Source organism: Dendropsophus ebraccatus, chromosome 9 (genome assembly GCF_027789765.1).
Source record: "Dendropsophus ebraccatus isolate aDenEbr1 chromosome 9, aDenEbr1.pat, whole genome shotgun sequence".
Classification (NCBI taxonomy): Eukaryota; Metazoa; Chordata; class Amphibia; order Anura; family Hylidae; genus Dendropsophus; species Dendropsophus ebraccatus.
In genome coordinates, this window is record NC_091462.1 from 38,227,467 (window position 1) to 38,252,031 (window position 24,565).

A 24,565-nucleotide genomic window follows, 5' to 3' on the forward strand; every position below is an offset into this window, starting at 1 on the left:
CTCAGGACGGACGGATGGATTCGGCAGAAGACGACATCGCTGACTGAAGATCGCAGACGAGTCGGCACATGACAGGTATGTATAGCGCACCAGACTTCCGGGTACAAGGGTGTGGGTGGTGGGACACGGGGAAGGGAGAAGGGGGCCATTCACAGACATAACATACATTACAAAGTTGTATAACTTTGTAATGTGTGTTATTCTGTCAATAATTGTTTACCGCCGCACTACCCCTTTAAATTTCCATCAGGGGATTCAAACCAGAGAATGAACTGCTGGCAGGTCTCCAGACAGGTGAGTTACTCCCTAGAACACAGCTCCAACAGATTAGGGAGAAGAGATGCAATTATACCTGAGTATTTCTTTCAGACATAAACTGCCTACAGAGGACTGATCTGCAATCTGACAGCTGAGCGAGTAGGAGGCCGGGCAGCATTGATTATTCATGAAGAGGGAGGAGGGTGCATGCCAGAGTGTGGCACGAGCAACTGCTCTGTGACTCTTTAGTACAGTAGGAGACATAAGATTGTACATAATCCGCTGAACAGAAAATTACCAAAAAGCCACCATGCTCACTGGGGGCTGCCAGCTACAGCACACTGTCAGCACCTCAGGCTGGGCCCAGGAGCTGACAGATTCCCTTTAAGCGTTCCATTATACCAATGTTCTACCCCTTATGTCCAGCTCTTTAGAGGATCTTTCTAGATTTCTTAGGACTTTGAGTAAATGCCAGTAAATGCTAACACTACTAACTGTAGTAACAATGGACGCTGTTCCCCTGTATGACTACATATGCATCCTCCCAGAATCCTCTAGTTACACAGCTGACCAGTAGCACCCTGTCATGTTCTGTAATCACATCCCCCAGGTCACACTATTGCACCACTGTACAGCCCCGCCCCCCTGACTCCTGGTCACCACGCCCACAGCACGGTCTGTACACCGCTCCATCCTTCACCGCTGTAGACAGTGAAAGCAGAGGCACGCACACAAGTCATGTGACTGCTCCATACCATGTGACTCTTACGTCATTAAACCTAGCAGAAGCGACTCCTAGGTAGACGTGCCCGTACGGGGAAGCGCAGTGACGGAGGAGGAGGCGGCGGCAGCTCAGCTGTCTGCATGGAGGAAACAGGCGCAGTGTCCGGGGTGTCCGCCCGAGCATCCCCCGGCACCACCATGACCTGCCTGGCCGCTCAGCAGCCTGTGTCCCCCGGCGTGTAGTCCGTCCTGTCCCCGCCATCAGCCCGCACCTGGGACAACGATGAATCCGCAGTGAGCCGGAGCGGCACAGCTATGGAAGGAGTGCTCTACAAGTGGACCAACTACATCACAGGTGTCTGCAGGGGAGATATAGTGTATATGTGCTGTATATGTGCTCTATGGTGTGTGTGCAGGGGAGATATACTGTATATGTGCTCTATGGTGTGTGTGTGCAGGTGATATATACGGTATATGTGCTGTATGGTGTGTGTGTGCAGGTGATATATACTGTATATGTGCTGTATGGTGTGTGTGTGCAGGGGGTATATACTGTATATGTGCTGTATGGTGTGTGTGTGTGCAGGTGATATATACTGTATATGTGCTGTATGGTGTGTGTGTGCAGGGGGTATATACTGTATATGTGCTGTATGGTGTGTGTGCAGGGGGTATATACTGTATATGTGCTGTATGGTGTGTGTGTGCAGGGGGTATATACTGTATATGTGCTGTATGGTGTGTGTGCAGGGGGTATATACTGTATATGTGCTGTATGGTGTGTGTGTGCAGGGGATATATACTGTATATGTGCTGTATGGTGTGTGTGTGCAGGGGATATATACAGTATATGTGCTGTATGGTGTGTGTGTGCAGGGGGTATATCCTGTATATGTGCTGTATGGTGTGTGTGTGCAGGGGGTATATACTGTATATGTGCTGTATGGTGTGTGTGTGTGCAGGGGGTATATACTGTATATGTGCTGTATGGTGTGTGTGTGTGCAGGGGGTATATACTGTATATGTGCTGTATGGTGTGTGTGTGTGTGTGTGTGCAGGGGGTATATACTGTATATGTGCTGTATGGTGTGTGTGTGTGTGTGTGCAGGGGGTATATACTGTATATGTGCTGTATGGTGTGTGTGTGCAGGAGGTATATACTGTATATGTGCTGTATGGTGTGTGTGTGCAGGTGATATATACGGTATATGTGCTGTATGGTGTGTGTGTGCAGGGGGTATATACTGTATATGTGCTGTATGGTGTGTGTGTGCAGGGGGTATATACTGTATATGTGCTGTATGGTGTGTGTGTGCAGGGGATATATAGTGTATATGTGCTGTATGGTGTGTGTGTGCAGGGGGTATATACTGTATATGTGCTGTATGGTGTGTGTGTGCAGGGGGTATATACTGTGTATGTGCTGTATGGTGTGTGTGTGCAGGTGATATATACTGTATATGTGCTGTATGGTGTGTGTGCAGGGGGTATATACTGTATATGTGCTGTATGGTGTGTGTGCAGGGGGTATATACTGTATATGTGCTGTATGGTGTGTGTGCAGGGGGTATATACTGTATATGTGCTGTATGGTGTGTGTGCAGGGGGTATATACTGTATATGTGCTGTATGGTGTGTGTGCAGGGGGTATATACTGTATATGTGCTGTATGGTGTGTGTGCAGGGGGTATATACTGTATATGTGCTGTATGGTGTGTCTGCAGGGGGTATATACTGTATATGTGCTGTATGGTGTGTCTGCAGGGGGTATATACTGTATATGTGCTGTATGGTGTGTCTGCAGGGGGTATATACTGTATATGTGCTGTATGGTGTGTGTGTGCAGGGGAGATATACTGTATATGTGCTCTATGATGTGTGTGTGCAGGGGGTATATACTGTATATGTGCTGTATGGTGTGTCTGCAGGAGGTATATACTGTATATGTGCTGTATGGTGTGTGTGCAGGGGGTATATACTGTATACGTGCTGTATGGTGTGTGTGTGTGTGTGTGTGCAGGGGGTATATACTGTATACGTGCTGTATGGTGTGTCTGCAGGTGATATATACTGTATATGTGCTGTATGGTGTGTGCAGGGGGTATATACTGTATATGTGCTGTATGGTGTGTGTGCAGGGGATATATAGTGTATATGTGCTGTATGGTGTGTGCAGGGGATATATAGTGTATATGTGCTGTATGGTGTGTGCAGGGGATATATAGTGTATATGTGCTGTATGGTGTGTGTGTGCAGGGGATATATAGTGTATATGTGCTGTATGGTGTGTGTGCAGGGGATATATAGTGTATATGTGCTGTATGGTGTGTGTGCAGGGGATATATATTGTATATGTGCTGTATGGTGTGTCTGCAGGGGATATATACTGCATACGTGCTGTATAGTGTGTGTGCAGGGGGTATATACTGTATATGTGCTGTATGGTGTGTCTGCAGGGGGTATATACTGTATATGTGCTGTATGGTGTGTCTGCAGGGGATATATACTGTATAGTGTGTGTGTGTGTGCAGGGGATATATACTGTATAGTGTGTGTGTGTGTGTGTGTGTGTGTGTGTGCAGGGGATATATACTGTATAGTGTGTGTGTGTGCAGGGGATATATACTGTATAGTGTGTGTGCAGGGGATATATACTGTATAGTGTGTGTGCAGGGGATATATACTGTATAGTGTGTGTGTGTGTGTGCAGGGGATATATACTGTATAGTGTGTGTGCAGGGGATATATACTGTATAGTGTGTGTGTGCAGGGGATATATACTGTATAGTGTGTGTGTGTGTGTGCAGGGGATATATACTGTATAGTGTGTGCGTGCAGGGGATATATACTGTATAGTGTGTGTGTGTAGGGGATATATACTGTATAGTGTGTGTGTGTGTGCAGTGGAGATATACTGTATAGTGTGTGTGTGTGTGCAGTGGAGATATACTGTATAGTGTGTGTGTGTGTGTGCAGGGGAGATATACTGTATAGTGTGTGTGTGTGTGTGTGCAGGGGATATATACTGTATAGTGTGTGTGTGTGTGTGCAGGGGATATATACTGTATAGTGTGTGTGTGTGTGTGTGTGCAGGGGATATATACTGTATAGTGTGTGTGTGTGTGTGTGCAGGGGAGATATACTGTATAGTGTGTGTGTGTGTGTGTGCAGGGGAGATATACTGTATAGTGTGTGTGTGTGTGCAGGGGAGATATACTGTATAGTGTGTGTGTGTGTGCAGGGGATATATACTGTATAGTGTGTGTGTGTGTGCAGGGGATATATACTGTATAGTGTGTGCGCAGGGGATATATACTGTATAGTGTGTGTGTGCGCAGGGGATATATACTGTATAGTGTGTGTGTGTGCAGGGGAGATATACTGTATATGTGCTGTATAGTGTGTGTGTGCAGGGGAGATATACTGTACATGTGCTGTATAGTGTGCGCGCGCAGGGGAGATACTGTACACGTGCTGTATAGTGTGCGCGCGCGCGCAGGAGAGATATACTGTATGCGTTTGTGTGTGTATATATATATATATATATATAATGTGCTTTACTGTTTAATGAATCTGTAAAGTGTATGATGCTGTATGCATTATACTTTGTTTTATGCTGTATAGTGGATGTATTATACTGGGGAGGTGTGCTGTATACTGGGTATGTATTATACTGGGGAGGTGTGCTGTATACTGGGGAGGTTTGCTGTATACTGGATATTATACTGGGAAGGTGTGCTGTATACTGGATATTATACTGGGGAGGTGTGCTGTGCTGTATACTGGGTATGTATTATACTGGGGAGGTGTGCTGTATAGTGGATGGATTATACTGGGGAGGTGTGCTGTGCTGTATACTGGGTATGTATTATACCGGGGAGGTGTGCTGTGTAGTGGATGGATTATACCGGGGAGGTGTGCTGTATAGTGGATGGATTATACTGGGGAGGTGTGCTGTGTAGTGGATGGATTATACTGGGGAGGTGTGCTGTATAGTGGATGGATTATACTGGGGAGGTGTGCTGTATAGTGGATGGATTATACTGGGGAGGTGTGCTGTGTAGTTGGATGGATTATACCGGGGAGGTGTGCTGTGTAGTGGATGGATTATACCGGGGAGCTGTGCTGTGTCTGTTGTATGCCAGCAGAATCTATTTTCCATGGACATGAATTAAGTGTGAGGAAACAGAAACACTACTGCAGTTTGAACTTAGCCTTATCCAGTATGTGTTTAGTTTACTGTGTGTATTATACTGTGTGCAGGCGCTCTATCTGCTGTATAGACTGTACTATTTCCTGTGTGCTTGTTATACATAGTGCAGGCTGTGTGTTATATAATGTATGTGTGTATATAGTAGGGTGGGGTCACACTGTGGTTTTGTTTCTGTGTAGCTGGGCTCACACTTTCTCTAATCTGAGCTGACAAAAAATGCAAATGCTGGGACCCCCAGCGATCCTGAGAATGGGGACGCAGTGAATGGAGCGCCATGGCCTGCGCTCCATGCATTCTCTATGGGGCTACCAAACACTTCCGAGTTAGATGTCCCATTCATTGCCTACAGCGTCTCCATTCTTGTGGTCACACCATTCAGACCCTGAGCGATTAGCTTGGTTTCCCTTATCCTATGGCTAAAGATGGGAATACCCCTTTAAGGAGTTTGGCAACAGCTGGAGGGCTGACACCTGATTTGACACCTGTGCCCTAAACTGCACCTCAGCCTAATGTATGTATATAATATATACTGTGTGTAATATGATTGTGAGCACAATGTGTCATATAGTGTGTGTATGTATTATATGCATTATTTTAACACGCACAAAAAATGTTGCTGACCTTATTTTTGTGTACATAAAAAAAAAAAAAGTTCCTTTCGATCTGTTATTTTTATAATGGAAGTCAATGGAAAAACGGTTTATAGCAGAAGCACACAAATACATTTGTTTTTGCAAAAAAAAAAAAAACTGATTGTAAAAACGTAGTGTGAACCCAGCCTTACACATGTTTGGTCTATAGTAACCCTGCATGTGACCAGATGGCAGCGGTGTCAGTGGTTGCGCTTATTTTCATGTTCTATTAGGAAAGAGGAAACCCTCCAGATGTGATATGACTATAGGAGCTGATGTGTATATATAGATATATGGGGAGGGTGTTTCTATATACTTATAGGATGGTATACCTGTGTTATGTGAATGGTCTTATGTATGTGTGACAGCTACGCCCTACTGTCTAGTACATGTGGATGACTCTGAGGTCACTAATAATAGTGCGCTACCCGCTCAGAGGACGTTCCGGGCATATCTTGTCTGTGCAGAAGTTTATTATTAGTTACACGCCAGCTTCCACTTAGGGCTGTGTCGCAACACTCCTTGCCAGGTAGCTGCCCTCCAGCTTTTATCATCAGCCTGCACATGGGTGTAATTTAGGCTGACGTACATTACAGTGCTCCACCAGCCGCTGTCAGCTTCCATAGCACGCTTGTTTCTTTAGTAAGTGGGACACTCCAGAATCGGGACACTTGGAAAGTATGGTGACATTTACAAAACTGAGGCTGAGGGCTACACAGCGATTTGCAGTCACATGACCAGGAATCGCTGTGTTACACTACTGCTTCACCCATACAAGCCAGAAGCTGCCATGACCCAATTGACGTATGAATGAAGGAGCCGTGCGACATGGCAATTCCTGGTCGCTTGATCGGGAATTGCCATGTAGCCCCAGCCTAAATAAATCAATTGCTGATTCATTAGATTTGGCTCTGGCGAATGTTAAAGGGGTACACCGGCGTGAGAAAACCTTTTTGGTGTAATGCTGCAATTATATAGAGAATGACGTCACTGCGACCAGCTGCCCCACTGCCGGCACGCGACTTAAAGTAGGCTGAACCAGAAGTAGGGCACAACTAGGCCGCATGAGCCAGACGGGGAATCTAGGGGCCCAGCACATTCCTGACGTTCCGCCAACTTGGAGCGCTGGTTGATAGGCCTGTGAGCGCCCGGAGAGCTGACCAAATCCAGGGTCAGGACTACTCATGCAGGCCTCGCACACCGGGATGGCACGAACCGGGCCATCCCCCATCCACGAGCCACAGCTTTTGCTCCCAGGGAGGAAGGAGGTCGGAACTAGAGATGATCGAACAGCGCTGATGATCAGGTTCATACGATCTCGAACCATCGGTATTCGACTCTCGCTGCGTTCCCGTTCAGTGGGAAAGGCTGTATTCCTGTTTTCCAGGCAGGACTCGGGCTGTCTCCACCTTCCCCACGGAATGGGAAGACTGTGGGAGTCAAATACCGATGGTTGGAGTTTGTACGATCCTGAACATCAGCGCTGTTCGATCATCTCTAGTCAGAACCTCGATCAACCCAGCTGAGGGGTAAGAAATTCTTCTTTTAAAATACAGGCGGTCTCCTCTTCTTTACGACGGATCCCCCACCTCTCGTGCCTTCCCTGAAGGAACAGGAAAAGCACTGGTGATAGTGGGAAGGGGAGGGGCTTTTAATGTGTTTGTGCTTTTCCTGTCCCTAGGGGGTGAGTTAATCCCTGTGGTGAAGATGAGGAGAGAAAAAGCTATTCTCACTTTACCACGTATCCACAGTGCCTCAAGGTCCCTCACTGACCGATTCCGCCAACACTTCAAAGACTTTCCCATAGGTGGTACCTGCATCTATCTGACTTTTACGCCATATCATGTAGCTGTCCAGGTGGGAAAATCCCTTTAGGGTACAAACACATACACCGTATACGCAGCGTATTTTCTGCTGCGATTCGCAGCAGATTAGATCTAAATAACTGAACACAGCATCAAATCTGCTGCAGATCTGCTGCGTATACGGTGTGTGTGTTTGTACCCTTACAGGTCAATTACATGAATGTGAACGATTGCAGAACAACGTCCTATATATCATCGGTCACCATCATTACTGGGAGTAAATCTGCCCAGGTATAAGTGATGTTACCGACAAGCCGTTCTCGGCCTCACCCCTGTCATAGAATATAATAGTGGCCAGTCCCCGGCCTGGCAGCTTACATCTCGTCCTCTGCTAATATTATAATAGGATTTAGCAGAACGGGTCACTATAATGATGAGTTGTAATGTGAATCTAATAAGCTGCAGCTCCATTATCATATCACAGCGTAAGCCAGACGTCTGTATTCACACACTGCAGCCAGAGGAGACATCAATGGAAGAAGTTCTCATTATAGTGAATTGCATCCTGTTCACACGCTGGGTTTAATATCTACTTGCTGTTGTTTTAGAGGGAATCTGTCACCAGCAGTGTGAAGCGGTGACAGACACGCTGCTATCAGCGCTGTGTTACTTACATACACTCGTCGTGTTACTTTTTGTAAAATATATTAGTTAGTTGTTGGCTTCCCAGCCACGTCAATCTCAATTGACAGCTTTCTGTCTGTTACTATATACAGATGGATAAAGCTGCGCGTCAGCAGGGAGAAGAGGCTGGGGTCAATCTATACGCTGCTTAGTATAGGTATTGGTAGTCTCTTTAAGACAGAGGTGTCAAACATGTTGCCCTTTAGCTATTGCAAAACTACAATTCCCATCATGTACAATGTGATTTTTCCATTGTAGCAGTTTTCTGAGATCTTTAAAGGGGTTATCCAGCGTGGGGGCACTTTTTTGGGGGGACCGGGGAGGAGGTGGCTGAAATAAAAGACGTCCACTTACCTCCCCGGTTCCAGCGGCGGGTCCCGCATCACGGCGCTCCTGGTTCCCGGCCGCTTCCTGGTGTCTGACGCCGCCCGAGACGCTACATCTCAGGGCCGCTCAGCCACTCAGTGAAGGAGGCAGGATCTGTTTGAAGTTTGCTCGGATCCCGCCTCCTTCACTGAGTGGCTGAGCGGCTCAGGCGGCGTCAGACACCAGGAAGGAACCGGGTACCAGAGCGCTGTGATGCGGGACCTGCCGCTGGAACCGGGGAGGTAAGTGGACGTCTTTTATTTCAGCCACCTCCTCCCCCGGTCCCTCATAATAGCAGGCAGTGGCATAGCTCTTAAGCCCCTATTCCACGTCCCGACTCTGAGGAGCAAACGAGTGCTGTCAGCGCTCGTTTGTTCCTCGTTCCCTGCTCGTTGCTGCCGTTATTTCATGTGGGGGGGGGGGGGGGCTGCCCAGGTGATTGTTGATTGTCTGGGCAGCCCATAGGGGGTAGTGGCGTTCTGCTGCCGCTGCTCCTATTCCATGGGGCGTTGGCAGCAGATTGCTGCTATACCAGTCGTTTGTCTTTCAACATGTTGAAAGACAAACGACTTCAACGATTAGCCGACATGAACGATGTTGGCTGATCGTTGCCTCCTATTCCATGGGACGATTTTCGGCTGGTATCGGCCGAGTGGAATTGGGCCTTAAAATATGGTGGCACTTACTGATTGATAGGGAGGAAACTGCTGTGACTTCCCATGATCCTTAGCTTTGAGGCTAAGCTCTCAGCTATGTAGGGAAAATGTTAAGAGATGTTTTGCATCATGTGTGCTTTGATAGCAACAGCAGGGTCACAGTTTAGAGCAAAAACCAATGGGGGAGAATAGCCGTACAGGGATGTAAGTTACTGTACTAAAACAGCATATGTTTATACTGTATATATAATTAGTGTGTGTGTGGGGTGCGCCCATCTGATTTTACCGATTTTGCTGGGATTCCCCTTTTAATTATTAGATCACTAGAAGTCTGACCTCTGACCTGCATATTATCGCGACATGTCTCATTATTATCGGATGGAATAGCCTTTCTAAAATAAACCACGACTTACATCCTTGCTACATCCTTAGCAAAATCCCATAGTTTCAAATGAACAATTTTCCTCCTATTAAAGTGGTTATCCGCAGTTAATTGGTGGGGGTCTGACTAAAGTTGTCACAGTTCCAGAATTTGGTATTGTCTTCAGTACAGACATGTATTGTATTACCCTGATTATTGGTAGCAGAAAGATACTTTGTCAAAAATGAAAAATTCACAAACTTCAGGCCAAGTTACTTATGTTGTCTGTTTTGTAGCAGAGTGCATAGCGCTTCTCCTGATCCTACCAGTCGTGTGGGTCTGATCCCACAGACCTTGACCAGTCAAAACTTTTGACGTATCTGTGTAACAGTGACTTTTTAAAGTGATCTTGTCCGTCGCTTTAAAGTGATCTTGTCCGTCGCTTATGACATGTGCAGTTCTCAGCACCATTTAGAGGGTTACATGCTGCACAGTTTATATTCACCTGCATAAAACATGTCTGTTTGGCCAAAAATGCCTTTTATCATTTGTGGACAATGTCATCTGGACGAGGGCCGTTGTGTCCCCGTCTTCCCACCTATGTCGTCAGTGTAGTCCCCGCCTCTCTGTCATTAGAATGGGCCGCTCCTACAGTAGTGGAGGTTGGGATTCATCTTCTGTGGGGCAGGCAGTGACGTTGCTGTGTCCTTACTGCTCTTAGCGCACCTGCACCACAGAAGGTGAATCCCGGCCTCCACTGCAGGGGCAGCCTATTATGATGTCGCAGAGGGGCGGCGACTACGACACTGACATAATGGCAGTGAAGCCCCACCTAGATGACACTGTCCACCAATGATAAAAAGCCGTTTTGGCCAGAAAGACAACAGTCATGGTCTATACAGGTAAATATGAACTGTGCAGCATGTAAACTTCTAAATGGTAAGAACTGCATATATAGAAAGTGGGGGGTGACATTATCACTTTAAGGTGCTTCTCAATTGCTAAGATATATTCCTCTGTGATTGCAGGTTGGCAGCCTCGGTGGTTTGTATTGGACAATGGCATCTTATCATATTATGACTCACAGGATGATGTCTGCAAGGGAAGCAAAGGAAGTATTAAGATGGCAGTGTGTGAAATTAAAGGTAAGTTTCCACCCAGTAGGTATTTTGTGTGTGTGTGTGTGTGTGTGTATATATATATAATTTCATTTTTTTTTCTCGTTTTCCCCATCTTAGTATTTTACTCATCCCTGTTCTCAGTTCATTCAACAGACAACACCAGAATGGAGCTCATCATCCCTGGGGAGCAACACTTTTACGTCAGAGCTGTAAATGCAGCAGAGAGACAGAGGTGGCTGGTAGCATTAGGAAGCTCGAAGGCCTGTCTGAGTGACAACAGAACAAGGAAGGAGAAAGGTAAGCTGTTTTAATGTATGTCTTGTCTACAACTATTGGGATTAGACTAGGGCTGGCCGGTATACCGTGAAAATACCGTGTCTGGCGTCTTTTTTTTTTTTTTTTTTTTACCGACCTCAACTTTGCCAGGAAGGTATCTGCAGTATTTTCACCCCACACCTCCCCCGGCACTAGGACACTGACAGCTCATGTTCCCCTCCTGGCTGCTCGCACAGGTTCTCGGTCTCTGGAGGAGCAGCTCACAGATAGCAGTGATCGCAGGATCCATATTGTGTACGAATCCCTAACCCCCGACACCGAGGACATTACAGAGATGCTGCTGCTGCGTGGACACCTCGTATTCCGCCATCCCCTCCTCCCTATTGGCCGCTACACATTACAGCAGGTGACATGTCACTCAACACTGCTCCCGGCCTCGGGTCTCTGTGTCCAGTCATCAGCTGTAGTAAGCGTCATCCACCACAGGGGGGCAGAGTGTGGTAGGCCGGGGGCGGCACCATGTCTCTCTCATCCTGTGAGGAGGCAGGAGGAGGGAGGAGGAGGGGATCAGCGCTCCATACATACAGCCTGGGTTTCTAACAACGGACCACCGCCTCTGTGCCCATCACTGCACAGCTCAGCACCATGTACGTCGTCCGCAGTGAGGGAGGAGCCTCGGACCGGTAGAGGGCTCTCTTACAGTCATGTTGGCCCTATGTAACAAGCTTCTGGGCTGGTTCATGGCTTTGTTTTGGAAGGAGGAGATGGAGCTCACCCTGGTGGGGCTGCAGGCATGAGGAAGCTGAGATACAGGCTGCTGCAGGATAATGCTGAGATAAGAGTAGGAAATATGAATTCCATTGCTAGTTATCACTATACTATGTTTTCTCTTGGGTCTGCTGACCACTACTGCTGGTCATCCAGCTTTCCTAGTGTTCTGTATGGCCATTCTGTTGTTACTTTCTTACTAAACAAACAGGCGGAGTGTATATAGAAGGATATTGGCTGATCATTACCTGTCACCCAGCTTTCCCAGCCTCCTAAATCTAATGCAGCACTGCTTTCCCCTTACCCCCTGAGGAGGATGCTGGGGGACAGTGTTATGTATGATGTGCGGGGGCCACTGTGTGTGTGTGGACATCACTGGGATGGAGGGCAGCCATCTTATGTGTGAAGTGAGCTTCCTCTCATAGAGGAGGCAGAGCTGTGCCTGGATGGATGGAGGGGAGAGGCCCAGCAACAGGGGTATGGGGAGGCCTGGGGCCTTATATACAAGCCTGGCCTCTACACACATGTATATTTATTTATTAGAGATGAGTGAATCGCTTGCGCAGCGCTCTGTTCATCAAGCCAATTTTCTTTCAGCGCTGCTCTGCTCCACCCTGGATGCCAGGGAAAAGCTGGATCCAATCCTGAAAAACTCAGAGAAGTTTCCCAGGATTAGATCCAGCTTTTCCTGGGAGGAGTGACAGAGAGCAGAGCAGCGCTGACAGGCAAACGGCTTGATGAGCTTATTGCTTAACAAGCGAAACACTTCGCTTTGTTTAGATGAGCGATTCGCTCGTTATATATATATATATATATATATATATATATATATATATATATATACACACACACACGCTGGGAAAGATGAGCGGACATATTAAATGAAACCACTGTACCAACTGCACTGCTCCTACAAGGGTAGTCACCCAGCTTTCCTAGTCTGCACTGCTCCTACAGGGGTTGTTACCCAGCTTTCCTAGTCTGCACTGCTCCTACAGCTGTAGTGTGTACATAGCTGTTTACCTGTAAATACTCGTCTTGTAGTGTGTTCATACTATTTACACACTACAGAACGTGTATATACATGTATCCAGCCACTACAGGATGTGTACATATACGTATACAGCTATGTACACACTACAGGACTTATGTAGAGGTATACAGCTATGTACTGCATAGCTGTATACCTGTATATACGTATCCTTTAGTGTGAACCTAGCTGTATAACTATATGTACACGTCCTGTAGGGGCTGTATACCTCTATATACAATTCTGTAGTGTGTACAAAGCTGTATACCTGTATATACACATCCTTTAGTGTGAACATAGCTGTATACCTGTATATATTCATCTAGGTCTCTGCTGAGACCCCCTAATAATAAATAATAATAATGGCTATAGACTAAATGGCACGGCCTTGTGTTGGTGCTCAGTGAGTTCCTTTTTGGCATGGCCAAGTGGGTGTGGCTTGCAAAAAGGGTGTGTCATAATTATCATTCAATTATCGTTACCGCAGCTACCTGTACGATTAACCGCGATATTGATTTTTAGGCCAATATCTCCCAGCCCTAGAATAGACCTCTGCCGATCCCAGCAGTTTGTTTTTACTCCGTTCGCCCTGGGGTAAAACTGACTCGTTATATATGTTCCTTAAGTTGTTACATATCGTTGTAATCGTAACATGTATAACTTTTATTTGATTTGATGGCTTGTAAAAAATTAAAACCTTTTAAAGAAAATATATGTTCCTTAAAATCGCTCCATTTCCAGGCTTATAGCGCTTTTCTCCTTTGGTCTATGGGTCTGTGTGAGGTGTCATTTTTTGCGCCATGATGTGATCTTTCTATCGGTACCTTGATTGCGCATATATTACTTTTTGATCGCTTTTTATTACAATTATTCTGGATTTGATGCGACCAAAAATGCGCAATTTTGCACTTTGGGATTTTCTTGCGCTGACGCCGTTTACCGTGTGAGATCAGGAATGTGATTAATAGTTCGGGCGATTACGCATGCGGCGATAGCAAACATGTTTGTTTATTAATTTATTTATTCATTTTTATTTATAAAATGGGGAAAGGGGGGTGATTCAGACTTTTATTAGGGGAGGGGATTTTGTGTTATTAAAAATACATTTTTCTTTTACTTTACACATATACTAGAAGCCCCCCTGGGGGACTTCTAGTATATGCACTCTGATCTCTCATAGAGATCCATGCAGTATAGTTATACTGCATGAATCCATGAGATCGGTGTTCTATTGCTTTTGGCTGCTGCAGCCAAAAGCAATAGAATGCCGAGCCGGGATCAGCGCCATTACGGCGCAGATCCGGCCCGGGATGTATGCGGGGATCGCCCCCCCGCAATCGCGCCGCAGGGGGGCGATTCCCCCACTAGACCACCAGGGATGGATATGAGCAAGTATTTAGAAGCAGCTGTCAACTTTGACAGCTGCTTCTAAGTACTTAATTAGCGGGCACGGCCATCGGACCGTGCCCGCTAATAGCCGCGATCCCGGGCTACATGCGGCACCCTGGATCGCGGCAGTTCAGAGGGGGGTCGGCCCTGCGACCCCACCTCTGAACTCCCATAGCAGCACAAGGACGTTCAGTAACGTCCTGGTGCAGCTATGGGTTAAATTTAAAAAAAAAAAAAAAAGTTGTTCCTACCTTATTTTAAACTAGTGAATCTGCAATTGGACATAATTTCTTACTGCCCATCTTCCTACCATCATTTATTTTAGTATGATGATATTTGCAAACGGTGGTAGAAATTGTGCAGCAAGTGAACCGCCAGTTCTTGGAGTTCAGTCCTGGAAGCAGAAAAACGGACAAGCGTGAAGATCGTTGACACATTGTGATGGCTAGACAACTGGGTCAGCGCGTCTTTGGTCTTGGAGGGTTGCGCTCTGTTAAGTCGCTATTCCATGGGCAGACTGAGAGGAGCAAAATAGCGCTATCTGCGCTCGTTTGCTCCTCATTCCCTGCTTGCTGCCACCGCTATTCCACAGCGAGTGGGTGAGTCCGGGGGGGGGGGGCTGCGGGGGGCTGCAGACTCTCCTATTCCATGGAGCGACGGCAGCAGATCGTTGCTGTTTGAATCGTTTCTTTCAACATGTTTGAAAGACAAACGACGCAACGATCAGCCGACATGAACGGCTCATTGTTGTCTTCTATTCCACGGGACGATTGTCGGCCGATCGTTCCATAGAATAGGGCCTTTAAAGGACGCACAGTGAACTGACAGCAAGGTCATGGGAGCCGAAGGCTCACTGTTGCATGTGGGAAGCCAAAGCTTACCCATCCGGACTGATGCCACAGAACAGGTACTCATGAGGTTTTCCCATAATGACAAGTTATAACAAGAATAATCTATAGACCGTTGTTTGACCCCCACCAATCCCCTGTCTATTGAGAACTTGAGGAGTTGAGCAATGGTGGTTTCTGTGTTTCTCATGAATAGTTTCTGCTTTAGGCTGGGTTCACGCTAAGTTTTTTTTATCCGTTTTTTGCAAAAAACGAATGCCTTTGTGTGCATCCGTTTTTCCATTGACTTCCATCATTTAAAAAAAAAAAAAAAAAAAAAAAAAAAAAAAGGATCAAAACGGATGCACACAAATGTGTGGGAAAAAACGTTATGTGACCCCAGCCCTACTTACTTCTGTGTGATCTGTTTGTTTGCAGAAATCAATGAAACCAATGAATCCCTGAAAACCAAAATGTCTGAGCTGCGTCTGTATTGTGACCTGTTGATGCAGCAGGTGCACACAATTCAGGAGTTTGTAAGTCAGGATGAGAGTCGGCCATCGCCCAGTGCTGAGGTAAGACATCCGCAGACATCGTAAGTTTTCTGTAGTTAAATTGTGTATGGTAATTGGATTATCTCATTGGTCTGTTCGTACTGAAGTTGCAGTCACTATGTTCATCAGCCATTGGCGGTGGATGGAGTGGCAGTCGCTTGCTTCTGTGTATAATAGGAAGGAAGCATAGAAAACCCCCGTACTAAATGTTACACTTCCTCTTGTAAAGATAGATACTTATGAGTTGTGGGTTTTTGGAGTAAACCTTGCATCTTCTGCGTTACGTTTTAGAACATGAATGAAGCGTCGTCTCTGCTCAGTGCGACCTGCAACACATTTATTACCACACTTGAAGAATGTGTCAAGATTGCAAATGCCAAATTCAAGCCAGAAATGTATCAGCTGCCTCCTCACGAGTCTTTGGTGTCTGCTGTGTCTCCTTCCTCTGTTCAAATGGTAATATAGAGATAATACAGTTCCTGTGGGTGCACCTCCCTCCAAGTGCTGTTCATAGGCAGGTTAAAGGAGAAGTCCGGCGAAATTTTTTATTAAAGTATTGTATTGCCCCCCAAAAGTTATACAAATCACCAATATACACTTATTATGGGACATGCACATAAAGCGCTTTTTCCCTGCACTTACTACTGCATCAAGGCTTCACTTCCTGGATAACATGGTGATTTCACAACCCGTCTCCCAGAGCTGTGCGGGCTGTGGCTGCTGGAGAGGATGATGGCAGTGGGATGCTCAATGTCCCTCCAGTGCTCAGTGTCCCTCTGCCATCATCCTCTCCAGCAGCCACAGCCCACACAGCTCTGGGAGACGGGTTGTGACATCACCATGTTATCCAGGAAGTGACATCACCATGTTATCCAGGAAGTGACATCACCATGTTATCCAGGAAGTGACATCACCATGTTATCCAGGAAGTGAAGCCTTGATGCAGTAGTAAGTGCAGGGAAAAAGCGCTTTATGTGCATTTCCCATAATAAGTGTATATTGGTGATTTGTATAACTTTTTGGGGGCAATACAATACCTTCTCCTTTAATGCTAATCAGTTCCTAAATAACTCTAGACCAGTGTTCCCCTAACCTGTTGCTCTCCAGCTATTTCACAGCTTTGATTTCCAGCAGCCAGGCATGCTGGGAGTTGTAGTTTAGCAATAGCTAAAGGGCTCCATGTTGGGGAACACTGGTCTGACACACTTCACGTGTTGTAAGGGCCAGTTTACACGGAGTAAAACTAGTGGAATTCCTCCAGCCTCCCTGTCATACTGGCAGTCTATGGGAGGCTCGTGCGCCTCCTCTCTCAGCTCGGAAGAGCTGACATGTCAATTCTTCCTCGCGGAGAGAGGAGACGGGCAAGCCTCCCATAGACTGCCTGTATGACACGGAGGCTGGTGGAATTCAACTAGTTTTACATAGTGTGAACTGTCCCTAACTGCATGATCCCCCTCTGTCAGCAAGCCAAGAAGAGCAGTGTTCACCATGTAGCATTCACCTTTTAAAGTGTACCTATTATTTAATCAAACTTTTGACATGTCGTGGCAACATGTCAGAAGTGTGTATTGGTGGGGGTCTGGGGGGGAGAGACCCCCATCAATCACTACAATGAAGGAGCAGCCGCGCTCAGCAGCGCACGCTCTGTCCCTTCATCTCCGCTTCAAACTGCTAAACTAGCGGCTGACAAAATAATAATGGAACTTCTGGGAGATGGAATTGCTGGGAGCTCTATAGACCTCCATGATTTCATCGACTGCTAGTTTTGAAGTTTGCAGCGGAGATGAAGAGGGCGCGTGTTCCTGAGCGCTTCTGCCACTTCGTTCTAGCGATCGGTAGGGTCTCAGCACCTGGACCTCCACACTGATACTCACTTGTGACATGTTGCTAGGGCATGTCAGAAGTTTGTTAAAATGATAACACTTTTTTTTTTTTGCAGAAATCAATAGTACAGTCGATTTTAAGAAACTTTGTAATTGGGTTTATTAGGCAAATATGACCCTGTCTGTTCTATGGAGAGGGGAGGGAAGGAGGGTGATTAGTTGGCAGCAGAGAACAAAGGATTACACAGCCGGAGCTGTGTGAAAGCTGCTATTCATAGGTCAGAGAGGTCAGTGCTGACCTCAGAGGAGAGAGCCTGGTGATGTAGCTGTAAATTAACTCTTTGTCCTGTTTTGGTGTCTCATCTCCCTCCACCTCTCCCCTCTCCATAGAGAACAATAAAGACAGGGGGTAGAGCTTCAAACTGCTTTCTCATGATAAAAATGCATTTTTTAGGCTTATAAACCCGATTACAAAGTTTCTTAAAAACACCTGTACTAAAAAAAAAAAAAAAAGCATCAGGTATACTTTATGCTTCTATTCGAAGTGTGCGCTTCTCCTAAAAAGTATTGTTTAAAGTGTACCGCTAGGCAAAATTTGTACTTTATATCTGATCAAGGGCGTGCTGCATGGTGGATAATGCTTGTTCATCGGTGATGCTATCGTTCGTTCGGCTCCACTCCGTCACCAGTTGGGTGTTCAGTTTTCCACTGTTGAATATAATGATAGGTGGAAGAAGAAAAAAATATTATTCTGCTAGACATAGATTGTGTACTAAGGATGGTATATAAATATAATTTTTTTTTTTTTGTATTAGATGAAAAGATCCATGAGCCACCCAGGCAACTACACTACAGACAGGTAAGACAGATACAGTAAAACTACTTTGAGAAGGTTGCCCCCTATATCCAGACCATATTTTTCTATGTGGTGTCGCCATGTCACTTCTGCCTGACGTTTGCTGAAGTTAACGCTGCTGTCATTATAAAAACCTCTGACATCATAGAGAGACGTTCTCATCTGTTGAACACTCGGACCCCCTTGATCTCAAGAAAGTCCGGAGATGTGCACAGCTAAATGCTTTACCCTTCACGATCCCAGTGTCACTACAAGAGACCAGCTCCATAGATTTATAATGAAGCTGATCTCCTGTAGTGAGACAGAGATTGCTGGGGAGTGAAGCAGATGGCCACGTCTTTTTGCCAGCTACATCTAAACTTCAGTGCTGCTGTGAACAGTGACTGATCAAAACTTTGGTAAGGTCACTGTGACATGTCAAAAGTTGTTTATTGTAATGACAGGGACACTTTTTAAACTTGCTTCCCGTGTAAATTTTTTTTGGTTTAGCGTTTTACATATAGAGAAGTGGAATGTTATTATAACTGGGGGAGGGGGTTTGTAGAGTTTTGCTGTGTTAACATTGGTAAACTGAAGGAAACGTGACTTATTTTACTCTGTGTTATATAGGATAGGCTGTTCCATAAAGGAGTCTTCATTGTCGTTACATCGGGGGTCTAACAGGAGGAGGAGTGCTTATTCAGATACAGAAACTATTAGTGATGGACCAGCGGAGGACACTGACAGTAAGAAACACACTTTGAAATAAACAGTATGACCATTAACAGCCAGTGGCTTACATTTACCTTAAAGGGGTTATCCAGCGCTGCAGAAACATGGCCCCTTTCTTCCAGAGACAGCCCCACTCTTGTCTCCAGCTTGGGTGGGGTTTTGCTGCTCAGTTCCATTGAAGTGAATGGAGCTTAATTGCAAACCGCACCTGAACTGGAGACAAGAGTCGTGTTGTCTCTGAAAGAAAGCGGCCATGTTTTTGTAGCACTGGATAGATGCAGTTGTATCTTTATTGCAAAGCAAATTATTTAGCTCAGAGGTGTGTTAGTTATCCTAGCAAAATGACACAATACATTCCGAAATGAACTGAACATGGTCCCTAGTAGGACCTTGGTCCTTCTTTGCTGGTTTGCTGGTGTGTAATCCCCACTGAATATAGGTTACTTTAAGGCTGCGTTCACACTACGTATATTTTAGTCAGTATTGCAACCAAAACCAGGAGTGGATTAAAAACACAGAAAGGATCTGTTCACACAATGTTGAAATTGAGTGGATGGCCGCCATATAACAGTAAGTAACTGCCATTATTTCAATATAACAGCCGTTGTTCTAAAATAACAGCAAATATTTGCCATTAAATGGCGGCCATCCAATCAATTTCACCATTGTGTGAACAGATCCTTTCTGTGTTTTTAATCCACTCCTGGTTTTGGTTGCAATACTGACTGAAATATACTGACTGAAATATACATATACTGACTGAAATATATGTAGTGTGAATGCAGCCTAATAGTGTGTAAAGGGGAACTCCAGATACGAACTTGTTTTCTATTAAAAGTACATTAAAAGTTATATAGATGTGTCTGTACAATGTATTACCATATCTGTACGGTTCTGCCACACTGGTAGCTGTTTGAAATCCAGGAAGTGAAGGAAAAAGGCTTCTGTGCTAATCCACATTGTCTCCTGCTCCTTCTGCTATCCCCCCTTAGGAGACAAATATTCCATGCCTCTATCTCACATTGTGTGTGTTTGCTGAGATCAGGCTGATGATGCAGACAGGTGGCAGGGCGTGATATCACAGGAGGCTTGGCTGGATCCCCCAATCCCCTGAGTGATTCACCATCTCTGACCAGCCAGAAGCAGGTGTTTGCATTGATTTCTCTAATTGTGCCGAAGTGTGCAGTGAAGTTAGGGCTGTGTTCACACATGTTGGAGTCTCATTGCAGTACTGCAGCATATTTACAAAAATGATGCAGTAACACAAGTAAATGATGCTAAATGGCAGAGAGGATCAGAGCCTTATTGTGCGGCTCAACTTCAAAGACAACAGTTGCTTGATCATAATATGTGCGTGGAAATGAAAGGGGAAAAAAAAATTTCTTTACTTTATTCCAATATCAGCGTTACAGGTAGAGAATACAGTTTGGTGTTACAGGTAGAGAATACAGCGTGCTGTGTGGTGTTATAGGTAGAGAATACAGCGTGCTGTGTGGTGTTACAGGTAGAGAATACAGTGTGCTGTGTGGTGTTACAGGTAGAGAATACAGTCAGGTGTTACAGGTAGAGAATACAGTGTGCTGTGTGGTGTTACAGGTAGAGAATACAGCGTGCTGTGTGGTGTTACAGGTAGAGAATACAGTGTGCTGTGTGGTGTTACAGGTAGAGAATACAGCGTGCTGTGTGGTGTTACAGGTAGAGAATACAGCGTGCTGTGTGGTGTTACAGGTAGAGAATACAGCGTGCTGTGTGGTGTTACAGGTAGAGAATACAGTGTGCTGTGTGGTGTTAAAGGTAGAGAATACAGCGTGCTGTGTGGTGTTACAGGTAGAGAATACAGTGTGCTGTGTGGTGTTACAGGTAGAGAATACAGTGTGCTGTGTGGTGTTACAGGTAGAGAATACAGTGTGGTGTTACAGGTAGAGAATACAGTGTGGTGTTACAGGTAGAGAATACAGTGTGGTGTTACAGGTAGAGAATACAGTGTGGTGTTACAGGTAGAGAATACAGTGTGGTGTTACAGGTAGAGAATACAGTGTGGTGTTACAGGTAGAGAATACAGTGCTGTGTGGTACAGGTAGAGAATACAGTGTGTGTGTGGTGTTACAGGTAGAGAATACAGCGTGCTGTGTGGTGTTACAGGTAGAGAATACAGTGTGCTGTGTGGTGTTACAGGTAGAGAATACAGTGTGCTGTGTGGTGTTACAGGTAGAGAATACAGCGCGCTGTGTGGTGTTACAGGTAGAGAATACAGTGTGGTGTTACAGGTAGAGAATACAGTGTGGTGTTACAGGTAGAGAATACAGTGTGGTGTTACAGGTAGAGAATACAGTGTGGTGTTACAGGTAGAGAATACAGTGTGGTGTTACAGGTAGAGAATACAGTGTGGTGTTACAGGTAGAGAATACAGTGCTGTGTGGTACAGGTAGAGAATACAGTGTGTGTGTGGTGTTACAGGTAGAGAATACAGCGTGCTGTGTGGTGTTATAGGTAGAGAATACAGTGTGCTGTGTGGTGTTACGGGTAGAGAATACAGCGTGCTGTGTGGTGTTACAGGTAGAGAATACAGTCAGGTGTTACAGGTAGAGAATACAGCGTGCTGTGCGGTGTTACCGGTAGAGAATACAGCGTGCTGTGTGGTGTTACAGGTAGAGAATACAGCGTGCTGTGTGGTGTTACAGGTAGAGAATACAGCGTGCTGTGTGGTGTTACAGGTAGAGAATACAGCGTGCTGTGTGGTGTTACAGGTAGAGAATACAGCGTGCTGTGTGGTGTTACAGGTAGAGAATACAGCGTGCTGTGTGGTGTTACAGGTAGAGAATACAGCGTGCTGTGTGGTGTTACAGGTAGAAAATACAGCGTGCTGTGTGGTGTTACAGGTAGAGAATACAGCGTGCTGTGTGGTGTTACAGGTAGAGGTGTTACAGGTAGAGAATACAGCGTGCTGTGTGGTGTTACAGGTAGAGAATACAGTGTGCTGTGTGGTGTTACAGGTAGAGAATACAGTGCTTTGTGGTACAGGTAGAGAATACAGTGTGTGTGTGGTGTTACAGGTAGAGAATACAGCGTGCTGCGTGGTGTTACAGGTAGAGAATACAGTGTGCTGCGTGGTGTTACGGGTAGAGAATACAGTGTGCTGTGTGGTGTTACGGGTAGAGAATACAGTGTGGTGTTACAGGTAGAGAATACAGCGTGCTGTGTGGGTGGGACAACAATGAAAAGTACTGCAAATAATTCAGTAACACAATGAAACTGCAATGTGTGAACACAGCCTAGATGTTCTGCCACAGATTTGGGCGGGGAATAGGCAGGGTGGGGGGACTGTTATGAACAGCTGAGGGAAAGCATTGCTTTCTGGAACTTGTAGTACTGAGTATAACTGTTCAACAAAGTGCAGAAACACAAAACAGAACAAAACCACCCAAAACAAATGGATTTTTGGTAGTTTCGAAACTGGAATAGATAGGTAAGTAATGCTTTATGCTTCTGCAGAAGTTTAATTTTTTAAACCTCTACCTGGAGTTCCCCTTTAACCGTAGCCTGATTCATCAGAAACTCCCAGGAGTCAAGTGACTTTTACCTCTTCAAGGGGTTATCCACGTTTAGACAAAAAATGGCTGCTTTCTTCCCGAAATAGTGCCGCTCATTCTTAGTTTGTGTGCAGTATGTGGCTTGGTTTCCTTGTAGCTTATAGAGCCAAGTTGTCGTACCCCATACAACCTGAGGATAGACCATTTATATTTATATTTCCATCAATATCTGCACTCTGAAGATCAGCTGTTTGCCTTCAGCCACGGCTCTAACTTACTCAAAGAAACCAAGCCAGAAGCAGAAGTCCCCATTCTCAGAGTCGGGGCCCATTAGTTTCAATGAGAGCTGAACTGCATTGACCTGGCGAAGCCACTACGTAGTAAATGGGGCCGAATAGTATCAGAAATTGCTAACATTTACATTTTCACCTTTTATTGTAAAGATCTCTGCTTTGTTCCATTTGGAGCCTTTATTGCAGGAGATGAAAACTTGTCCTGGTAATGTGATAGACACACATGTTCATGGCTGATAATGGCTAAAGCATAGGTATCAGAGCTATGCCTTGTACATGCGTCACATGACAGATATATTTCCTAGGGGAAAGCAGTAAGAGTTCCTAGAGATCTTGGGGAGAAAGTATATTGGAAAGTTATAACTTAAATAGTAAGTTTTCTTGTAACTAATGTCTCGATTACTCCAGGACCTACACACTGCCCACGAGTTGGAATGAACGGTGGATTTCCTCCAGCAGGCGGTGCCGAGGACAACAAAATCAAGTCAAAGACTCCATCTGAAGCCGATGACTCTCCTGCCTCTGTCTCTTCCTGAAGTCTGACCTAAGAGCTTCAGGTGTTAATATACTTTGTAAAAGTCCTGCTATGCAAAGGCAGCTTGTCAGACTTTCACGACCTAGAAATGTTTGTCGGACCCTTTTAAATGGATTTCGCTGCACTTTATATAATACTGTAAGAGCAAACTTTGAAGTGAGTTTTATCTTTGTACAGTTTGTTTGCAAAAGTATTTTCCTACTAACCCTTCACGGTCTGAATGTGCATTCTCGATCAATCCGCTGTATCACTCACGTACAATATGCAATTATTTTTATTATTGGTTCTCTTTTCTTTGAACATGTGACAGCCTGAAAGGTTTGTGTATTAGTCTTTGGGGACTTGGAAGGCCAAACCCTCTGACATCTAGGAGTGCTCTTCTGCACTGCTCCCTCATCTATATCTCATTGTGTCCTCTGTGTTAACACTGGAGTTCCCTCAGATACAACCTATAGATACACTGCAATAAAAGGGATGGGATTCAATCTTTCCACAATATATAACATATAGTCAAAGAGCTATGCCAAAAGAGAAGACTATTACTACCCCTATAGGTACTGTGGAGTATTAGAGATGAGCCAATTTCCAGTCGGAACATAGAGAAGTGCTTTGTTCCCATCTGCATTCTGCTCATCAGGATGCAGTATTTAAATCGTTAAAAATAGGTTTCAAACAATTGCGCTCCTGATACCACACTAAAGATTAGTGTGCGTACTGCTGCGAGCTATGGCCAGTGGTATCTGCCACCACTAGAAATATATATAAATAGTATAAAAAAGTGCCGTGCCGCGCTAGTACTAGTATAAAAACAACAACAGGAGGCACCAATGTTAGTGCATAGTACAACCAGTGCAGGATATTAAACCAAGGCACTCACCATTGGTGCGTGTAGATGCTGGCTTGGATTTGTAGTCCTCCCTGTTTGTAGACCTGTGTGGCTTCCCTTGTGTGACTTCCTTTGTGTGGCTTCCTTCGGTGAATTATTAGTCACTAATTCCTTTTCAGTTCTTTACACCGGGATGTTATCCAGATAGGGTGCACACCCCGGTCGGTGGCGCGTTAGACCCCAGTTGCAGGAATCCCGGATGGGAATCCTTCTGTGACGTCACAGATTGTACGGATCGCTACAGGAGGCAAGATTCTTCCTCGACGCG

General features: G+C 45.4%; 2 protein-coding genes across 2 annotated transcripts in view; one reads left to right on the forward strand and one right to left on the reverse strand.

The window, feature by feature from the left end:
• FKBP7 (FKBP prolyl isomerase 7) overlaps window positions 1-24,565 on the reverse strand; it is a 72,539-nt gene that overhangs the window by 28,617 nt on the left and 19,357 nt on the right. The gene's annotated exons all lie outside the window — the stretch shown is intronic.
• PLEKHA3 (pleckstrin homology domain containing A3) lies at window positions 1,012-23,567 on the forward strand. The gene is made up of 8 exons (XM_069983022.1): window positions 1,012-1,336; window positions 10,727-10,843; window positions 10,961-11,116; window positions 15,548-15,684; window positions 15,955-16,119; window positions 18,302-18,345; window positions 18,952-19,067; window positions 23,285-23,567. Exons 1-8 carry the CDS (start codon window positions 1,297-1,299, stop codon window positions 23,410-23,412), a joined length of 903 nt encoding a protein of 300 aa, XP_069839123.1. The 5' UTR covers window positions 1,012-1,296; the 3' UTR covers window positions 23,413-23,567.

Excerpts from the sequence above, each read along its gene's own strand:
- PLEKHA3 (XM_069983022.1), top strand. The coding sequence starts at position 1,297 with ATGGAAGGAGTGCTCTACAAGTGGACCAACTACATCACAG. Across the intron at positions 1,337-10,726 it reads GTGGACCAACTACATCACAG|GTTGGCAGCCTCGGTGGTTT; the intron begins GTGTCTGCAGGG and ends CTGTGATTGCAG. Across the intron at positions 11,117-15,547 it reads CAGAACAAGGAAGGAGAAAG|AAATCAATGAAACCAATGAA; the intron begins GTAAGCTGTTTT and ends GTTTGTTTGCAG.